The sequence below is a fragment of the Branchiostoma belcheri genome, unplaced genomic scaffold (genome assembly GCF_001625305.1).
Source record: "Branchiostoma belcheri isolate BF01 breed outbred unplaced genomic scaffold, Haploidv18h27 scaffold66, whole genome shotgun sequence".
NCBI classification, from domain to species: Eukaryota; Metazoa; Chordata; class Leptocardii; order Amphioxiformes; family Branchiostomatidae; genus Branchiostoma; species Branchiostoma belcheri.
The window spans coordinates 1,769,812-1,790,010 of NW_017804309.1; the positions used below are offsets into that span (position 1 = coordinate 1,769,812).

General features: G+C 41.2%; 1 protein-coding gene across 5 annotated transcripts in view; it reads right to left on the reverse strand.

Moving 5' to 3' along the window:
• LOC109483794 (neuronal PAS domain-containing protein 3-like) overlaps window positions 1-20,199 on the reverse strand; it is an 84,188-nt gene that overhangs the window by 54,305 nt on the left and 9,684 nt on the right. For 2 of the 5 annotated variants that reach the window (XM_019786905.1, XM_019786908.1), the window contains exon 2: window positions 7,706-7,950. In XM_019786905.1, the coding sequence (XP_019642464.1) occupies window positions 7,706-7,950 (245 nt within the window). Of the gene's footprint in view, window positions 1-7,705; window positions 7,951-18,429; window positions 18,697-19,061; window positions 19,152-20,066; window positions 20,109-20,199 lie in introns of those variants that run through there. The other 3 variants (XM_019786907.1, XM_019786906.1, XM_019786909.1) reach the window with 3 other exon arrangements.

Sequence of the window (20,199 nt, forward strand, 5' to 3'; positions counted from 1 at the left end):
ACATAGTATAATGTAAAACACTGTAATTATAGAATTTCCTCATTAATTATGCAAATAAAGTCCTCATTTGCATAATTTGCATTTAATTATGTACATCTCTCTCTCAGCTACCTACACACCAAAAATAATGAAAATATGTTGCTCCTGTCTGGACTTATTGGCTTTTAAACATTTCGCCAGAAAGTGCCCTGCAGTTCCAGAACAAGCCGCTAGGGGGCCCAAACTCATATGACTTCTTCCCAAGCACGAGAGCTACCTTCCATCAAAATTTCATGACCCTAGCATGTCCAGATCGCGAGATATCAAAACCGGAAGTTGCGCTGCAGTACCAAGGGAAGCCACTAGGGGGACCAAAATCTCATCATTTCCAGTTTTCGTCACACCCTACCAACACACCAAGTATGAAACCAATCCATCCAGGCGTTCTTGAGTTATCTTGTTGACCAACAGACAGACGGACGGACGGACGGACGGACGGACAGATAAACGCAACTGAAAATATAACCTCCATGACACATTTCATGGAGGTAACAAAAGTAGTACCAAACATTTCAGTAGGGTCTGGAAACCCCAGCACAGGGAGTGTGTATAGGCCAGAATGGCCAGCAGGACAAGGGTTAAAATGTCAGAGGATTCATAAATTAGATTAGTGTGGCCTTGGGAATCATCATTACGTTAATAATTGTCTTATAATAATCCATAAATTTTCTGACCGGGAAGGAAGACTTGGGGAATGTCCCTGGAGAGTTTGTGGACAGGGAGAGAACCATGATCGTAAAGAATCTATAACAGTATAGAATCTGATATTAATACTGTGCGCACTGTATTTCAACCCAAATTGCTAAAATAATCTATTTGCAAAATTGTGCCTGAAGGCTAATGTGAAAGGTATGCGAATAGGTAAAAATGTCTAGTCTATACACCTGATGTTTCTATGTACTGAGGGATTTGACTTGTTCCTGGAGGCAGTGGCTAATGAATAGTCCCCCGTTTCAATGATACTAAGTGGGTTCTGTAGATCCCTCTGAAATGTTATACTGATTAGTAATGTATACACATGCACATATTTGATATTTTAATTCTTACTTTCCTGTTTGTAATTAATTGAGTGCAATGCCATTTTGTACATATTCAACATATTTCGCGTAACATATTGTGACATGCCAGTCAATATCAATGAAACAGAACTGAAAAATCTGACAAGATTTTTCTCTTGGGGTGTCTGTTAGATGGAAAACACACACTTAAGCGACACGAATTTTGTTACTTTGTTATTGGATTAACCTTATAGAAATCTGACAATGAAGAAATTTAGTCTAAGTAGATGTAGAGAAATGAAAATTGAAGCAACCTACATCACCCAAAAGCATCCAAAGTAAGACTTCAAAATTTCAGAGATCACCACATTGTTTCAGCTACACAATGAAGAAATCATCAGCAGTTTCAGCACTGATGTGTAAATTACAGCTGATAGTTTATCCTTGAGTAGATGATACAGCATGCTCCCAGGGGGGCTGGTGATTCTGTTAGCCTTGATATTACAGCTAGGGCTCAAAATACTGGGTGCATGTACACTTTTATTAGTAATGTGCACCTCATTTTTTTTACCATTGGTGCACTGAAACACCTACTAGTAGATATTTGTATATAATTGCCAATTTGATTTCTTGGTTCTTGGATTCAGCACTTGGTGATTTGTAAAAGACAAAACAATTATTATAGATAACATAATATACCATTCAGGATAATCAAGGACGTTCAACGTCCTTGGGATAATCAATCTTAAAAAAGTCATGTGTTGGCACCAACATTTGATGAAGAAAGCCCCAACTGTTTTCCATATTGTTGCATTCATCAAATGAATGTACCGGTAATCAAAGTGTATGATAAAAAATTTGAAAATTTATTTTTTGAAACGTCAATCACTTTCATTGGTGTGTTGTCTTTGTGGCTCCTATGGCAGTATTAGGGTACAGAGACCGTTTTATTTTCACCTTCCTGCTTAATTTTCCTGTAAAAATACCAGACCCAAGAAACTAAGATGGTGTGGCCTTCGTGGCAGAGGCAGGCAATTACATTTTCCAGGCTGTCACTGATGTTGAGCGATAAATAAAACCATGTAAAAGCCAAGGCACTATTACGAAGCCGATGATTATGCTCCATTGCAGGTAATCTACATCCTCTAGAAAGAAAATAACTACAGGTAACTACGAGAAGGGTATTATCCAATATATCAGTCTTCAAACACATCATTAGTGATCTCCATCTCTACACTTCCAATGTTTACTTATACAAATAATTGCTATAATCATTGGAAATTTCCATCTTTTGTGCACAATAAGATTGAATCAATGCCTGCCGTACTTCCAAAAGAGCCTTTCATATATTCATTTGAATATTGATACACAGCCTATCTATGTTGAATAAGCCATATTAACTGGACCAGGTACATTCATGGTTCTATATATGATTTTGCTGTACAATGTCTTCCATAATTATGACAATAACATATCATGGGCTCCCTTGGAAATCAGTCCTATTCAGTTGTAGGACTACCGATATGTAGCCAATATTAATAAATAAATAAATAAAACGAAATGCACAGTGTAATACACATTGCTGTGTATTTTTTTACTCTGCTTGTTATTGTTATCTATTGTTTGTCATGATGACAAAATCTAACAAAGTGGTACCAATGTAGCAGAAATTCTCTATGAGGTCTATTATCCATCCATAACATGGATGTGCAATGTTAGAAATATGATCTCCATCATTTACAATAAAATAATCAAAATCTACTAACGAAATTGTTCCCTAAACCTTTCACAATAGTCCTAAAGTTGCCAGGATCCCCCATGTGGACCCTCAATCATCAGAAGATAAACATCTCTTTCTACAGCTTGATTTACGAGATTTGGCAACTGCTGCAACACAGCGTGGACTGCCCATAGCCATCTGATCAGCGGCTGACAATCGGATTATTTCCTGGCCATAACCATACACCATGATGATTTCTCAAAGGATGCCCCAGGCCAGAGCTGATTCTTGACAAAAAAGGCCAGTCACCTGGTAGGATGTACAGTCAAAACTGCCCATGGCAAGAAGACCGATAAAAATCTGGTCTTTGTGGACAGGTGGTCACAATAGACACGATACTTAATTCTAGTGTCAAATAGAATATAATGGGAAAAATTATCTAAGGGACAACCAAAAAGAAGTAAATTAAAGACAGGACCTTTCTTGAGCCCTTGACCTAACTTCCTCTCAGTATCCCTACCTGCCTAGCACATGCATGGAAATAACAACATAAACACAGACAAATACACAGACACACCAAAAACAAAACCTCCATATACATGTAGGGAGGTATAAAATTAAGGCAGGTCACCCTGACCTTGTGTCCAATGCAGGGAATCCCCTGCCACATGCAAAAAATGGCAATGATTGATTTGACCCAATTTTTTCTGTCTGCCCAAAATGCTGCAGACAAGGTCAGATGAGCTTTTGCAGCCTTGTTGAAATCTTGTGGTTACATCACGTCATCATGCAATCTCTACCCATGCAGATGACTTGGTAATGTCATCCTTGGTATAATTACCCAAGGAGCAGTGATTCACACTGATGCATGTATGCCTGACTAGCATTGTCTTATTCACAAGTGGTGGGACCTTACAAATGCATAGCATTATTATTATTTTTAATTCATCAGGCAAAAATGCAGAACAGAATTTGGAGCGATATATTATGTGCATAATTCAAATGACATTAAACAACATCATAGTTCAACAGTCTGTTTCTCCAAATTAAAAGTTAAAAGACCCTACATTTCCCCAAAACTGAAATATGCCTGTAGTTATTTACAAATTTATGTCTGCAATAGAGTTTAATCCAGAATATCTTGAAACTGCAAGGAAGCTATATGTATATAAAAAATAATAAAAAGAAAAATAGAAAAAAGTATTTGCAAATCTAAAAAGGGAGAATTATCATGCTCTTAACAGCAAGTATATACAAACTTATCCTGCAATGTTAGGGACAGTTGAGGAAGGTTGTGGTGTTCAAATTTTTAAAACAAAGTGCAAAAAAAAAGATATACCAAACAATAAACTGAAAGTAATGGCATATCCAAAAGCAAGACAAAAACTGGCAAGAAATCAAAGATTTCACACCTCTGTGAAGTATTTAGGGTTGTGGCTGTATTCAAATAACAGCAAACAGACAAACACACCAAAAACAAAACCTAGTACACAAAATGTTACCTTGTTCTGCTATTTTCATACCCCCCACTCCCTGCATGCTTATTGGCTTGTCCCCTAATGTATGGAGTTATTCTGTTTCAAAACTGCACCCCAAAAGACAATAAACCTCATTAAGGTGTAGATTTATGTACGTCATGTCAGATGCTGTAAGATATCAATTATTGCCATGTAAATAGGGCAACAGACTGTGTGTGTGGTATTACCACCAGGCTAGACAGATTACTCTACATACTTAATTCTTCTTTCTTTCCTTTAATACATACAGTGAATTTTTCTTACTACACTGCTTTCTACAAAACCAGTTTTTTCTGTTTAAAATGATGAAACAATGTTGTTTATTTTTGTGTGATAGGACCAATTGTTTTTGACAGATAGACTTATAAATGGCTTGAGGTCTGCCCTATGCACACACCAGGGGGCAGGGGTAAGCATGACAGGGTGGCTCTCAGCCAATGAGAGCTGCCGCCACAGACAAGGGTCACAGCTCTGTTGCTCAATGTCATACTATGGCAAACAACGAACTGAGTGTTTTTCAACGCATGTAAATAAGAATTTGTTCTGTTTATGTCACGCAGGCAGAGGCTGATTTGTATTTAGAGTCTCTGAGCAGTTGAAAGTGATGTGATCTGGAATGAACCTGAACCCAGAGATAAGAGAAGCTGCCAGGACTTAACTAGGATGCCAAGTATCCTTTTAAAAATCCAATTTTTGGAAACGTTGGGGCTGTCCTATGTTGCTAACATTGGCACATGGTATTGATCCTAGAAACTGAAACTCTTTGCATTATAGGACCATAATATGCAGATTTCATTTCTTTATCAAGGTACCTTGTTTGTTAGTGAGCATGTTGTGCCTAAAATAACACTAGAAACTAAATCTCTGAATAATAACATGCATCCCCTTGTGTGCATGCAGTTTTTGTGGTCTGTGGAAGTCAGAATTCATCTATTCATGAACCCCCTAAAACTACTCAGCTCCCTGCAATAAAGCTGTTAAACTTCATGACCCCTTCAACTTCACTAATCCGCCAGCCTGCGTATTGGCCTTCTAATGTACAGATCAATAATATATAACAATAGCCAATAAATCAATATTTCTGGGGCATTAACAGTCCCTAAGACATGAAAATTTTAAGACATTTTTGATGGCCGTGACCAAGATGATCAGGAATCGATACATGATTCCTGTCCAGTTTTCCTGACCAGCAGGCCAGCACAATGGCCGGTCCTCGATTTTACCAAATACAAGCGTCCTCCTATAAGTATAAGTGTACAAGAAACTTCATGGGGCTCAATGCCACCGGCAGATTTGAATATGTATTTAGATGTGATAGTAATCATAATGAAAAATTAGGTTAATACATAAAATATTGCTTTGTTATTAGAAAAATGACTAAAACCCACAATAAGCCCCAACCTGATAGAAACAAGATATTACAGATTTGATTCATATATATTTCATATGTTGGCCCCTAAACTGTTGAGTAACTAATTTAAAAATCTTAAGGTTTTTTTTCTATTTTGCAGTTTGAAGTTGACTTTACGAAAGTCGCTGTCATGTTTAGATAGACCAATACCTTGATGTATCTCTTAATCGTTACCTAAGTTGAATACACCAGAACAACAAAAGTATACCAGCAATAGATGATACCAAGGAGGTTTAAAAGAGATCCTCCTTGATAAAACAAAGGATTATACAAGACTTTTTACATACTGAGACTTGCATATTGCTAATGCCATGCTGATGCCATTTCCTTGCCTTATCATTTTGTTTATTTTGGTGTTCTGTTCCTGGTATCTCACACCGTGCCTGTGGTTTTGACAGCCAGCCAGCTTGTGACTCAGCATTAGAAACAAATGGTCGACAATGTTTTGAGCATGTAGTTCTAGGAATTTGTGAAAAATTTGTTCATTGCTTAGAATTTACAGTCACTATGAACAGGGATTTAAAAGACTTTTAAAAGTATTGTATAATCTTTGTTTCAAAATGTCAGAGAGATGAGATATTTTGTTGGCATAGCCTGGAGAGAGGATTCCAATGTTTGCTTTTTGCAGAGAGAGAATACCCAAAGACTTCATGAGATTTTTGGTTGCTTTCCCATCACAAAATGTCGAAGAAAAATGAAATTCTGTCGGCATGGCCTAGAGGGAGGATTTCCTTCATCCTTGAATAGTGTGTGAACAACCCTTCCCCCAAACACAGGCTCACCACCAGCCTTTGGTGTGGGCTACCATAACATCCGAGCTGACGTCCCAATCCTCAGGCCTACACCGCAATCAGGCTCAGACTGCCGAACGCATTTAGAAAAGGCGCTGAAGAAATAAACTATGGGAGACCAACTAATAATGCAGAATTAAGGCAGGGATACTGCCCCGCCAATTGGATCGGCGCTACTGCAGTCGGCTTAATAATGCCAGAGTGCCGACCCTTTTACTCATCGTGATCGGGACAAAAGATACCTGGGTAATTGTCTGCTAGAATTACGACGCAGCACCGAGATACGATCAACCCTGCTGCAGGTACAGGCCCTGGCTTGTAACATCAAATTGACAATAAATAGTCCCGGACAGATTGATATAATTACATAACGGTTCGCATCTGAGCATTACAGATCCCATTATACTCCCGTCATATGACTCCGCTGTGTAAAGGGCCTCCCTACATACAAGTCGACAATTTCATTATCCGGAGTTCAGTGTCGGGAGCATGTGAAAGAGCAGAGATGCCTGTCTGATTACACAGAAAGCACGCAGGCCCTAACAAGCCAACGTTTTAAAAACAACTCCCCAACACTAGGCGGTAAAGAACAATGGTTACGAAAGACTCTAACACCTGAAATCAAAGAGCCCATGTACATGTTCTGTTCCACTGTGTCCCAAGAGCCAACCAACCATGTTACAGTACATGATCCTTTCAGGTAATTAGGACTTGTTCCTTATAATACAGACTATACCTATTCTAGTACACTGTCCTACTCCTGTCATGGCCAACTGTTACTTGCAATTAACCTCCAATGCTCCATTGTATTTACTTTCAAGTAAACATGTTTATTACCTGGCTGCTTATGTGCATTTACAACAATTACATGTACAAGTCAAAAATATGCCCCCTGCTGCACCAAGAGCATCCTCATTAAATTTTTTTATTTTTCAAAAACACCTTCCCACAACCCCCCTAAAAGAAGACTGAAATGATACTAGATAGCGAAAAAAAGAGCCTGGAGAGGATGACATGGACCTGATACTACATTAGATTCTACCCTTTTCATTTGCAATTTATCTTCAAGAATGTGAGCAACAACGAAATAAATTTGTATGACTTAAATTATCAATTAGCTTGCCTTGTGACAGATTTGTGGGACAAGAAGCATCCTAGCAAGCCACATTTTAAAAACACCCCCCCCCCAATAAAAACCGTACGTATTAGGCAAGTCCAATTGTTCTTACCTTTAACAGATTTGTTGGGAGGGGGACAGTCCATGATGGTGTTCCAGGGGGGATCGCCCTGCCCGGAGAAGTCCCTCATCTTCAGGTAACTGATGGTGAGTCGGATGATGGAGGCCTTGTCCAGCTGGCTGGTGATCGCCGCCGGCAACGGCAGCATCTTGGCCAGCTCGTAAAACTCGTAGTTCTCCTTTCCCCGTCGGTTTCTTGCGGCATCCCTTGACTTCTCCTTGCGCAGCGCCAGCACACTGGAGGAACAGACAACGGGAGAATGCAACATGTTGGAGCAGCCTGTACATAACCAACGTCTGGGCAGACTGTGATAACATTCAACCCACAGGCTACACTTGACCCCCGGGCCTCCCCGCTCCCTCATTTACATGTCAAACGAGACTTAATCAACTCGACTCAGCCACGGCCACGTTTGTGAAAGGTTCTGTGCTGACAGAGGCAGTGAGGGGAGGATTTACATCCGAAATGGGAAAGATCACTTCATAATTACCACCTTGGAAAATAAGCCCTGCTAAGGTCTGGTAGTCCTTACCCTTGGCTTTACATCGTAACAGTGTGCTGCTGGGAAATTGAATGGCTGCACCTCATCCTTTATTTTTCCGAACCTCGCCAAAGTTGACAGGCCGATGAACATGTCAAGAAGGAGATTGATGTGACATGCTGCTACCTTCCAAGATAATCAAATATTTCTGATACCACTGGCAGCGCAGATTAAAACGCAGTGGGACAACACACACACCACCGCCTGTCTGTCTGGCGTGGGCATGTTACCACATCGGGCTCCACAACAAACCTTGTTGTGCAGAGAAATTTGTTCATGCATTGCCACACCAATGCATTTTCTCAGTTCTCCAATATTGGGACATTTTAGGAAGAGGACAAAACAGGGAACTATTAAGAGTAAACCTTAAATCTGGTTAGATTTGGATTTTTAGTATTATATGTCACCAATACATGTACTATGTATACTTTATTCCTACTTTTGTATTGGTATGTTCTTGGCACAATAGGACATGAGTAGTATTACAACAAAGTATATGCTACATTCACTCCCTGAAACTGTATGCACCAGGGTACAAATATTCCGTTCAAACTCTGTTTTCAAGATGTTTGACAATTCAGCATAATATTCGTAAATCTGTACGTAAACCAACGAATCAACTAGGTGTAGCCTAACCATTTGTGCAGAAAGACAGCAGGTGACTTGGTGCAAGTTGGCTGCCCCCATGTCTGTGTACAAACAACTGCCTAACATTTGCAAGTTGCCCTCTCCGAGAGAGAGGTGTCCCGACTGATTGGGATATAAAGGGGGCTTAAGGAGGCAGCATAAACCTACAGCTACACACACAGTCCTATAGGGGAACCCAGGACTAAATCAATCCATTTGTACTAAAAACAGCCCCTTTCATCACCTATTTGGGGAATATACATTGTATAGCCAAGTTGAAAATGCAAATGATGTCTATACTGCCCTCCCACCCCTATTGCTGTTGTTTAAAAAGGGTTGGGGAGCAGCATAGATACAGGAATTTGATTCTCAACAGGGAGCATGATTAAAGCAATTATTTTCCCACTGCAAATGTAGGGCCCCCTTCAGGTCACGTTGAGCCTCAGGCAGTCACTAATTACTCGGCAATTTCATAACTGCATGCCTGTAGCTGTCTCAGAATTAAAGCAGCAAAAAGGTAGATAAGTATGTCATGATTTTGCAACATCTAGACAGATCACATATATTTCCTGTTTTTTCCCAGGAAAAGTATATCTAGATGTCAAATTCAAAATTAGAAAAGTATGCCTTGAAATGATATCAATTTTAGACCTATTAATTCTGCTGTAGAATGGTATGAAATTTATTGCCCTCTGCAGCTTTAAAATGTCTGCACTGACAACGATAAAACGGGTTTGCATGAGAGTCAAGGAAACCTGCACGTCGAGCGAGCGCAATCACCAACCCCAGGCCACTGATGCTAATGGAAAATCTTTAAACATTTTACGTTTTTATGGAACGTGTCATTTTTGCAATAAATGCCCTGTTACCTAAGAGCCCTGAATTACCTTCCAGGAGGATTTCATGAAAGATTACGACATGAAATGAACCTAGTCAGTCAGAACGCTTGCATGCTTCCTATAATCGTAAAAAACGTAAATGTTTGTGCGACAGTTATTTGATCGTGATTCCTGAAAGATGGTACTTGGTAATCATCTTGTTGGGGGGAGGGGGGATAAACTTTGTTACTGACCTTGGGGGCACTCCTATGTTCCAACACACCTATGTTCTTATGCTCCTATCCTCCAACAACCCTACATTCCCACATTGGGTTAGGGTTGTTGGAACGTAGTGTTACCAATGGACTTTAGAACATACCAGTGATGTTAGCATTAATTTTATCACCAACTCTGTTCTGTTTACAGACAGGGCAAAACAGAAACCAAAATATTAAAGATTCTTTATTACAAATAACAATGACAAAAGATAAGCTCTGAAATAGATGTAGATGTATGAATAAAGTCAAGGCCATGCACATAACGTTATGTATTAAATTTGTGTGAAAAAGTTTTCATAGTGCAGTCTTGAATAAAGTACACGTATTGGTAAACCAGGGCCAAACACGAGAAACAAAATAGCATGCAGATTAAGATTTTGCAAGTAAGCCAATAAAAAAAATAACAACTTGAACTGAAGCAGCCCTGATTTATTAGTTTACACCGCTTATTTTCAGGTCATCAGTCACAAAACCTCCTGCTCTAACATGAATGACACAGGTAACAGTGTCACGTTACAAATGACAGTAAAGAGAACAAACCAACCATAAATGTCACAAAGGGTGCTCCAATAAATAAATGATACACAAAGAAACTATGATAAAGACACTCCAGGACCTGTAACATTAACCATGCCAGAGCAAAATACAAAAGAACAGGAAAATTGAAGATTAAAAAATAATACTCAGTATCGCCACTGCTCACCAAAAGCAGGTAAGGCTTTGTGTTCAACAGAAGTCTGCAACATTCTCTGGGTGACCTTGAAAAAAAGGTTAGGTCATCCATGTTGTTGTGCTGTCATGGCAGGTATGTCAGTGTCACCACATGACTGTGTGCAGTTATCTACCAGTGCTGTAGTGAGAGAATTTATCGTCATTGTAACATAAATGCATGTTATGCCAAACTTTCTCCTTTCTTGTGAGCCTTAGGAGAAAGCATTTTATAGTGGATTAAAGTTTTCCTATTAAGGCCTCTGTTTACATCTCAAAACACTGTTCTTCTCCCCAATGTGGACTACAGACAAGGAGACTGCTAAGTAGTACTGTCTTGCTTTATCTTCTTCCAAAGAACTGACTCCTGTGACCCCAGATGGGGACAATGCCCTCCTAACCTCTTTTCCTTCCTCTGGGATTCCTTCAAGCAAGTCTGGAAAGACCTCCCTGTCTAAGACATGTCTAAGGACCTCCTGCACATGACATAAGCCAGATGTAAGGCATTACCAAAAGGCAACCACAAGCTGGCCTGTCTGACACCAGCCAGCTTCTGGACAAGGTCTATAGGCACTTGGTCAACCACAAATTACACAAGTTTGTATCCTCAATATGTCAACAAGGCACCTGTCCTCTTAGGGAGACACACCTGTCTTCTCAGGTGACACTGCCAAGGCACAAACAGACCTATTAAATACATTAAGAGATGGATCCTTCCTCCAAGTGTCTTCATTTTAAGGCAACACATTTGCAACACTTCCAAAAATTAATCTATTTTTTGTTGGGTATCATATTTCATGATGATGCTGATTGGTAGATCAACATAAAAGTACACTGTCAGAGGGAAAGTCTGTGAAATGGTACACTTAGCTGCAAGGCATTAAACATGAGTCAGATAGTTTTCCTCCCAGCCCTCGTGTTTATTCGTCCCATTCCTTTCGCCTCAATTATACTTGACACCCAAGGACACAGGTTAGTGTAGTGACACTGTTTGGTGGTCAGGTGATACTGTTAAGAATATAGACAATTACAGTGCCTTGATGGCACAGACACACTTGCTCACCTACTTTAATCTTCTTATTCAAGATAACAACTTACAAAACTACAATGTCAACTCAACTGTCTGTCTCAGGTGCCCAGATCAGGTACAGACTTGCAATGTCTTGAGGGCACAGACAGCCTTGAGGGCACAGACAGATGTGTCATTAGTGGACTCACCTGCCCTTACTTGTCATACTTTAGCCTGAGGTAAGGACACCTTTGTTTATAATCATAGGTCTTTCAACCCAGTCTTTAGCACAATTTCCTTCCTGAACCTCTTTGAAGTAGATTATTTCCTACTGAGGTTTGTACTTTTTTTTTAAATCTGTACTTTTCTGAGGTACTGAAATAAAGTGTTCATACCCTTCCTGGGTAAGACTGACCTATTGACCTACATATGTGCAAGTGTCCATGGGATATTGTGCCTACATCAGTCTTGTTTACAAGTAAACACAGAAAGCCTGGGCTGTCATTTTATCACCTGGAGTGGGCATGTAAAACAGTAAATGGTGTGTAAGGCAAACAATTGGGCATTAACAGTATTTGTGTTTATCTAAGCACAACAAAGAACCGTTCAAGCAGTGCCAAGACATAGACTACACTCTTTGTGGTGTCAGATACAATCATATGTCATAATTGGCTGTGGAGGAATGCATTCATGCCTTTATACTTTTTCTCACTTATCTTAGCTTGCTCAAATTATCTTTCTGCACATTTGAACAAGACAGCAACCTATCAATGTAATCATGTGTGTTTGACAATATGCCTGATATTTGGAATTAACCACATTTGCATGGCTGTCAGGTGTGCCAGTTTGAAATTCTGAGCTCACCGAATAGACAAGAGATAGCCTGGTAATGCCGCCATTGTAAAGTCATGATATTCAAGTTTAATTAAGGTTGTTCTACCAAGTCTCACAAGCATAGATCCATAACCCCTCGTCTTTAAAGCAATGTGTCAAAGGCACAGGTCTAATTGAGGGGAAGACCAGGGCTCTCCAAATGCAGGTCCCACCCCTCCCAGGGAAGAACCAACCCAAGCTAACTTTCCATTGCAAATGTAGCAAAAGCGTAGCAATTCCTCTGCAGGTGTGCCAGTGTGGCAGCCTGGGGTGCACCCCTGTAACGTTCGCTACATTGTGGCTGGGGATTGTTGCCTGTTGTGATAAATGCCGCCATGTTTGGCCCGCCTGCGTGGTGTATGTGTCTGTGTGTGTAGTCACGTGACCTTCGGAGTGCTGGCAGCTTGCCCACTACACCACAATGTTGAACAGTTCTCGGCCCCCCCTAGATTATAGCAGGCAAAGAAAGCAGTGAAATTTCACAAAGCAAAGTACTCCCCATGTGAGAAATTTTCTCTGGGGAGAACTTAGATCTTAGCTCCTCCAACAGAAACTTTTGTCAGCGTCCGAGTATAGTACAGTGTGGTCCCCAGCGACACCAGGGTCAAAGATATGTATGGGTAGTGAAGATGTCACACTGCCAGGCATCCAATAATGCAAAGTAGACACCATAACCTTTATGCGAGACCCTGCTCCATACTTATAAAGACCTTTGGGCCAACACTGATGCATGTTTATCACCTATGTAGGGTGTATGTAGGGTGTGGAAGGATTGACCGAAAGGATCATAGGATAGAAGTGGGAAAGGAAACAATACGACCCCAAGTGTAGAAACACACCCCCACCGTTCTCAGGACAATAGTTGAGCTATTTGTCGGGATATCTCGCAAAATGTCACAGTAGACGTTGCGTTGGCCTGGCTCCAGTGGGGGACACACGGCCAAATGTCACTGTTTCTCGACGGAAGATTGACATCTGTGACAATATTTAGGCGGCTGTGACCCTCGTGTTAAGGCAGACATGACGTAATCTCTCTCACATCTTGCGGACCGGCCTGTTAGAGCAAAGTAGTTTTGAACACTAAACCTCCTGTGGAACCTCCTGCCCGCCACACACACAGATTGACGGCGTTTTAATGCGGCTGAAAACGCTGTTGAGACTGCACCTTTCGCAGCAGAGAGGTCACCACTCTGAATTACTAACCAACATGGTGGACGTGTGAACTAACAAATGTATAGCGCCGTGACCCCCAATGTGTGTGTGCACACTGCTAACTGCGCTACATCCCCAAGATCAAAGACACGGCAGTGGCCGTGGCCGGGGGACTATTTTGGGGAAGGGAAAACCTTAGCTAGACACCAGAGTCAGCAGGTCGGGGTGGCTTGTAAGGCGTGTTGAGTAAGCTGACGAGGACGTCTACAACGCCCTTAAAATGCACCGCAAGCCAAACTAGTTAACATGGCGGACAAATGTGGACGATTTCGGAAAATGGGCCCAGAAGCCTTGCCCATCCTGGGCTCAAGACCCCAAAACCCCATCAATATTTCATAGCCGCTGCCTTTTTACCAAATCTTCAGGATAAATGCATTCCATAGAAAGCTTTCCCTCGTTCTGATGCAGACGTCGGGAAGAGAATTCGTGAGTAAGTCCCCTCGAAGGATGCTTGAACCCGAAGCATATTGTGTTGACCTCCCCTGCAATTTTTAACCTGAAGAGATGGCGGCGGCCTGACGTAGTTTGTAATAATACATCGCCGGCACGATAAAAGGGAATTACACCATCTCTATCCGGACAACTCTTGCCTAAAGTTGCCATCGATTCAACACTACAGCGGCTTAATGGGACTTTGAACTCCGGGGCAGGGCAGGCAAGAGCATACAGCAAGCTTGCGTCCCAGACATGCTCTAATATTTATGACGCTTTCTTCTTTATGATACTAATGTTGCAGGTATTGAGGCAGGCACATAGAGATTTAGTGCAGACTGGGGTCGCTACCAGCCCCTAGCTGCAATTGTCTGTGTGCTGGAGAGGGGCTCGGCTGAGCTCGGACTCCTGACGAGATGGAACCTAAGGGGCCGTAAACCTCCATGTTTTTGCCACTTAGTAGGGAAATGGATGGAGGCCCGCTTTTGAAGGAGAACATAACAATGCGCTTCGAAGCAAAGGGGTTAGAGAGAGATCGAACCAGGGTTCAAAATAATTTTTCAGCAACGAATGAACGTTACAGTAGGCAACCTGGTCAAAAATTTGGGTTGCCTACTGCAATTGTTGGTTGGCTACTGCAATTGTCACATTCTGCATCCCAAAATAATTGATATTACATATGTTATCTATCAGATAGATTAACATATGTTGGGGGATATCATTCAGGTTTTACAATGCTGTAAAATGTATGATATGTAATGACCATCTACGTTTTAAGACAGATTTGAAGTTGCTAAATACAAGGTGCCTTAGCTAACATTGAATAAATGCAATGTTTCCTCAATTCTTACAATAGTTATATTAGAAATAAAGGAACAGACCATGTTTTGTAATGGAAAGTTTGCTTAGCGCCATTAGAAATATGAATTTGTCTATGGTGGATAAGATAGAGGATTGAAAAAATTTGGTTGCTCAAGAATACTGGATATCTTCCCTGGTGAGATTTTCCACTCTGACTCAAAACGCTGCCCCTCCCCATTCCCTGTTGGTTTGTCCTGATGTTTTGCAGCCGTAAAACACTGTGGAAACCAGACCGCTGCCGTCAGCCAGAGTGGTGGCCAGTCCCAGCCCATAATCGTGCATCAGAAACTTGCTGCTCCCTGGGTCGAACAGGTGCATAAAGTTGATAATATTTCATTAGATATAAAGTGGCCAGGCTTGAAAAGGGCCTGGTGCAGAGGTGACCCCCAGGACATCCTAGCGTGGCCAATGACGGGATGATTGGAAGCCAACTACAACGGCCACGGCTCTGAATGGGTCGGCGAGTCAACCTGGGGGGAAATCAAACGTGCCTGCACTGCTTTCCAATAAAATCGCCACCCTCCGAATATTGCTGGGCAACTTTTGTAATAACCCAAGTCTGTCAGATTTTTCCCTCCCCAATTCCACAACCAAGCTACAACTAAGGTTGGGTAACAAATGTATCAGAAAGGAAGCAAAAAAGCAACCTAAAAAGATATGTTTTTGCATGACTGCACTCTGAATACTCCCCTCTCCACTTCCACAACTGTTTGACTGCACAAGCTAGACACAATTTTACAAATATTTTAAGGTGTGCTAAGAAAAATTGGATATATCAGAAACAATCAGAAACATAGAAAATGTTCCCCTCCCTAGTTCTGTGGCTAGTGGTCGGCACAAGCTAGACACAAATGGGTTATGAAATACATGTGACTGTAATCAGAAAGGAAACATACAAAATGCTTTTGCATTGCTCTGAATTTTCCCCTGCCCAGAACAAGCCTATTTTAAGAAATACAAGAAAACTTCTGCATTGTCACGCTCTGAATATTGACAACTTTTGTAATAACCCAAGTCTGTCAGACACAGCCCCTCCCTCCCCAGCACAAGAACCAACTGTGACTGCAGACGTTAGAGTAGAAAATCTGTAATGGTGAGGCATTGTTCGTTGTGTTCTGTCTTACTCTTAGGCCTGAGTTTGAAACAAAAACTGAAAAAGCAACCTAGGAAAGGTTTCGTCGACAGACAGAAATTATATCTTGCTCTCAGTAATGTTGCCTTTCAAGTTAGCAGACTCTCAAAATGAATTTTCATCCAGATTGCCGTGTGCAGGCTCCCTTGATGTCGCAAAGATTTCTTCTTCTTTTTTTTAAAACTTGTGTAGCAAATCTATATATCATGACCAAAAAAGTCACTATGGAATTTAGACAAAGGGACAAGGCTCTTACTGATTTGATACTAATTCTGTGCAAGAATGTCCTGGAGTGTTTCTTCAATTCAAACTGATCGTTTCCCTCTCTGATTTTGTAGAATTAAGTCCATTCTTCCATCTATTCATGGAGATATGCATATAATCTAGACAAGGGATATATAAAATTATAATCAGCAACCTACATCAACTACATAACTGCTGTCTTGTCAAGATACACATCTTTTGACAGTTTTATGAGAAATAATCCAAACAGCAAACTAATTTGCTCCAGAATATATGGTTTGAATAGGTACACTAAAAACATAGTAAGGTAGTATTCCAAGAATGCATTATATACTTCATACTTTGAACACATGAAATATCACTGCACTTTCATGTTGATGCAATGAAATGCCAAGAATAACAAAAGCATGCAAACATGACTGAATTCTAAAATATTCTAAAACTGTTTGTTCAAATTCCAAAACTGCCTACATATACATTTGTACCATTGTGACACATCACATTCAAAAGGTGTGGAAGAGTTACACTTACAGGTTGCTTCCCCTTAATGATACACTTGGGGCATTAAGTTAACTTTTAAGGACATTTTGGTCCTGCCTTACTTAATACTTGTGATCATGAAAAAGGATAAGTAATAGGCTGGAACATCCTTACTTATGAAGCTATCTCACTGGCACATTCATTTGTTGTAGGTGTATAATTCTCTGTTGAATTTGTATTTTCTGTGAATATGGGCCATTGTTAATCAAAATAGATACTTTTCAAAACAGTTAACATAGTCACAAGTTTCCTAACATACAGTAAAAATACACTAAAATACCAAAGATTTGTCCTAACCATTGTGCATGTCACAATTTTAAAAGACCAATTTTTTGTACATTAATAATGTCACATAAAACATGAAAACTTTCAATGTTTATGGAGGAAGCTTTGAGAAAAACTGCTATTTCCCAGGCAATATTTAAGATTGAACTGTGAATATGTGGCTTCCACCATGCAAATTCTACTATGAAAGTGTTGCACATTAATAACTTTCATATCATTTTCTTGGAGTTTAAAAAAACAGTTAAACAATTATTCAAATGGTGGTAGGAGTACCCATCAAATGTAGATATCTGTAAACTTAAGTTTCTCTGTCTATTAATAATTTTGAACAATTTTGCTCAGAGGAAGCTTCTGTAATGAATGAATGAATGAAAGACTTATGTACATTCATGCCACCAAGGACTAGGTACAGGTGTCTATCCTATAATTGATTAACACATAATATAAGGACACATTCTCTTTGACATACTGGGGAGGGCAGGGGAAGGGTAGGGTCGTTAGAAACTCATTGTGATCCGACGGGAAGCGGTAAATGTTGGGCAAATAAATGCAAATGCTCACACATTGAATCCACCCTTCATGTCTTCAACAGCAGCTACAAATGTATATCATAGTATATGTTATAACTTGTACTTCCTATCTTTTTTGGCCAATGTACTTCATTTCAAAGCCACTACAGCAAAAATAGACACGGAAACTTTTACAAACGCCATCAAATATATAAGAATAATCAAAACTTATACAGCTAAAGATAGTGGTTATTTCAGGAAGTACAGTAGACCGCATTCAAGATGGCCGTCGTCAGCTAGGAAGAGCTCGTGCATGACCCTTCAACTGCCTGGGAGTTCCTTGACCTACTATTTCCCGGCCCTTTCTTCTAAACCATTGTCTTTGTCTCAGATTCCAGCAGAAACAAACAACCTGCTAACCAAAAACAGCCTCATTGATTCTAGTTACGTCAGGTTATGAAACCTTAACCAGTCTCGACAGACCAAAATTTTAGAAGGACGCCATCGCGCGCCGACTCGGTAACCTACTGACCAACTTTCTCCCGACCTGTAACTTACGTGCTGCTGTTTTCATGTTTGTCACTGGCCTCAGATCGAACTACTATGCCCCTAAACGACTGGCACAGGTTAAAGTGGACATAACTTACGAGTTCACACGTGCCCTGGCTGAAAATGTTGAGAAAGAGTTCTTGCAATCGGTAACGCCACTAGGCGAGAAACCGTATGAATGGAAGATTTGTGACATATGTCCTGATATTACTCTCCGAGATTTGGCTCAAATCCACTCTCTTGTAGTAATATTAACCGGCCTTGGCTTAGAAACCCAGACATAACAAGTTGTATAAAACGTTTAACAAGCTCCTGCATGATGAGGGAGACGATGATAAGCGATATTTGGAGTTTATATGACAGAAGTAATACGGTATAAGGGGAAGACCGTTGGGTGTGGCGTGTTCTGGTGTTCAACTTTGTGTAGAAAAATTGCCCGTTTATAACACGTTAACGTTATATACCGAACCTTTTACGTAAATATAAATTACAGTTAAAACATTCGCAGAATCAAAACAATAAATGGGAACTTGCATACTACATTGTAAACTTCAATGATGTTTGGAACGGGGCCCGACATGTTTTTTTGTTCTTTTTTTTATATTTCAACTCCGCCATCTCTGATATGTAGTTAACGTTAGCAGTTTCTTCACCCCTCCCTTTCCCCCTATCCAAGCCGAATGCCCTTCCCGTTCCCGACGCTACGGTAACCCGTGTTCGTCTGTAGTACCACGACCATGGGGTGGCAGAGCCGAGCTCGTCTCACGTCGCACGGGTTCGGGATATTGTGGATGATCTTCACGTGCCGTGGCCGGTCAGTAATCACGACGCCCGTCAATGAAACTGTGCTACCACGTGAAACTCGCGTCTGGCTCCTTCACTCACACACACACGGCGCGCGAAACGGCCGTCTGCGGCTGCCTCTACTCTTCATTAGTTGGAGTTTCCTTCTCTTGATAATCTTACGACAGGATTGTCGCTGAAGGGAGGCTTTGCGAAATGGATGTGTTTATTTCCCGCCTAAACTTTCTCAGCGGTGAGTTGGGGTCCATGTTAAAAAGTGAAAGGGGGGCGCATGACGTGTCCCTTTGCCGTAGCGACGGTAGTTTTGACTAGCTTTCCTGCCCGGTTACTAGTTGTTTCTCCCAATATTTTAGTTTTTCTTGGCGTGTGTGTGGTTATACTTTGGTGCCAGGCGTAATATTTTCCCATCTTTCTGCACAATTTACGCCCAATGGGGCCTGTCCTTCTGAGTTCGGTTTAACGGAAAGTGCTAATTGTTTGAAAAGCAGGTCACCCGGCGTTCTATTCCGGTCGCGCCTATTCAAGCAATGGTATGTAACACTTTCGCCCGCAGTCGACACTTTCTCCCGACTCGCTCCAACCGTGCAGAGCCTCTTCTATAATTTTCTACGGTCTCCTGTGGATTTTGGCGGCCTTTTGTGACGCCATGTTGGTGAAATTGTGTTTTATTTTCGTGGGGATGTAGTGAGAGTGTGCACCGTTCTTCAGCAAGTGGGTGCGTTTTATATAGGGAGCCGGTGGCTGGCGGGTGACAAGGAAAGTTTGGTGGCCTGTCCTCCAGTTGTCGTGCCCAGCGACACGACAGGGACATTTTGTAGTGAGGTTTGTCAGCGGGTGTAGGAGGAAAGGAAGGAAAGGTAGAAGAAGAAGAACCTTGCGAGCCCCTCCGTTTGAGCACACATAATTAAAGCGGGAGGTACTATATTCTTACCGTGCATTCCTAGTCTCCCAGTCCAGGCCTTCCTCCTTCGCCCTATGGGACGGCGGGGGCAGCAGGGAAGAAGAGAGAAGAGGGTCAGAATCCTGGCAGCTGCTCGGGCTCAGCATGCCGACCGAGCCCGTAG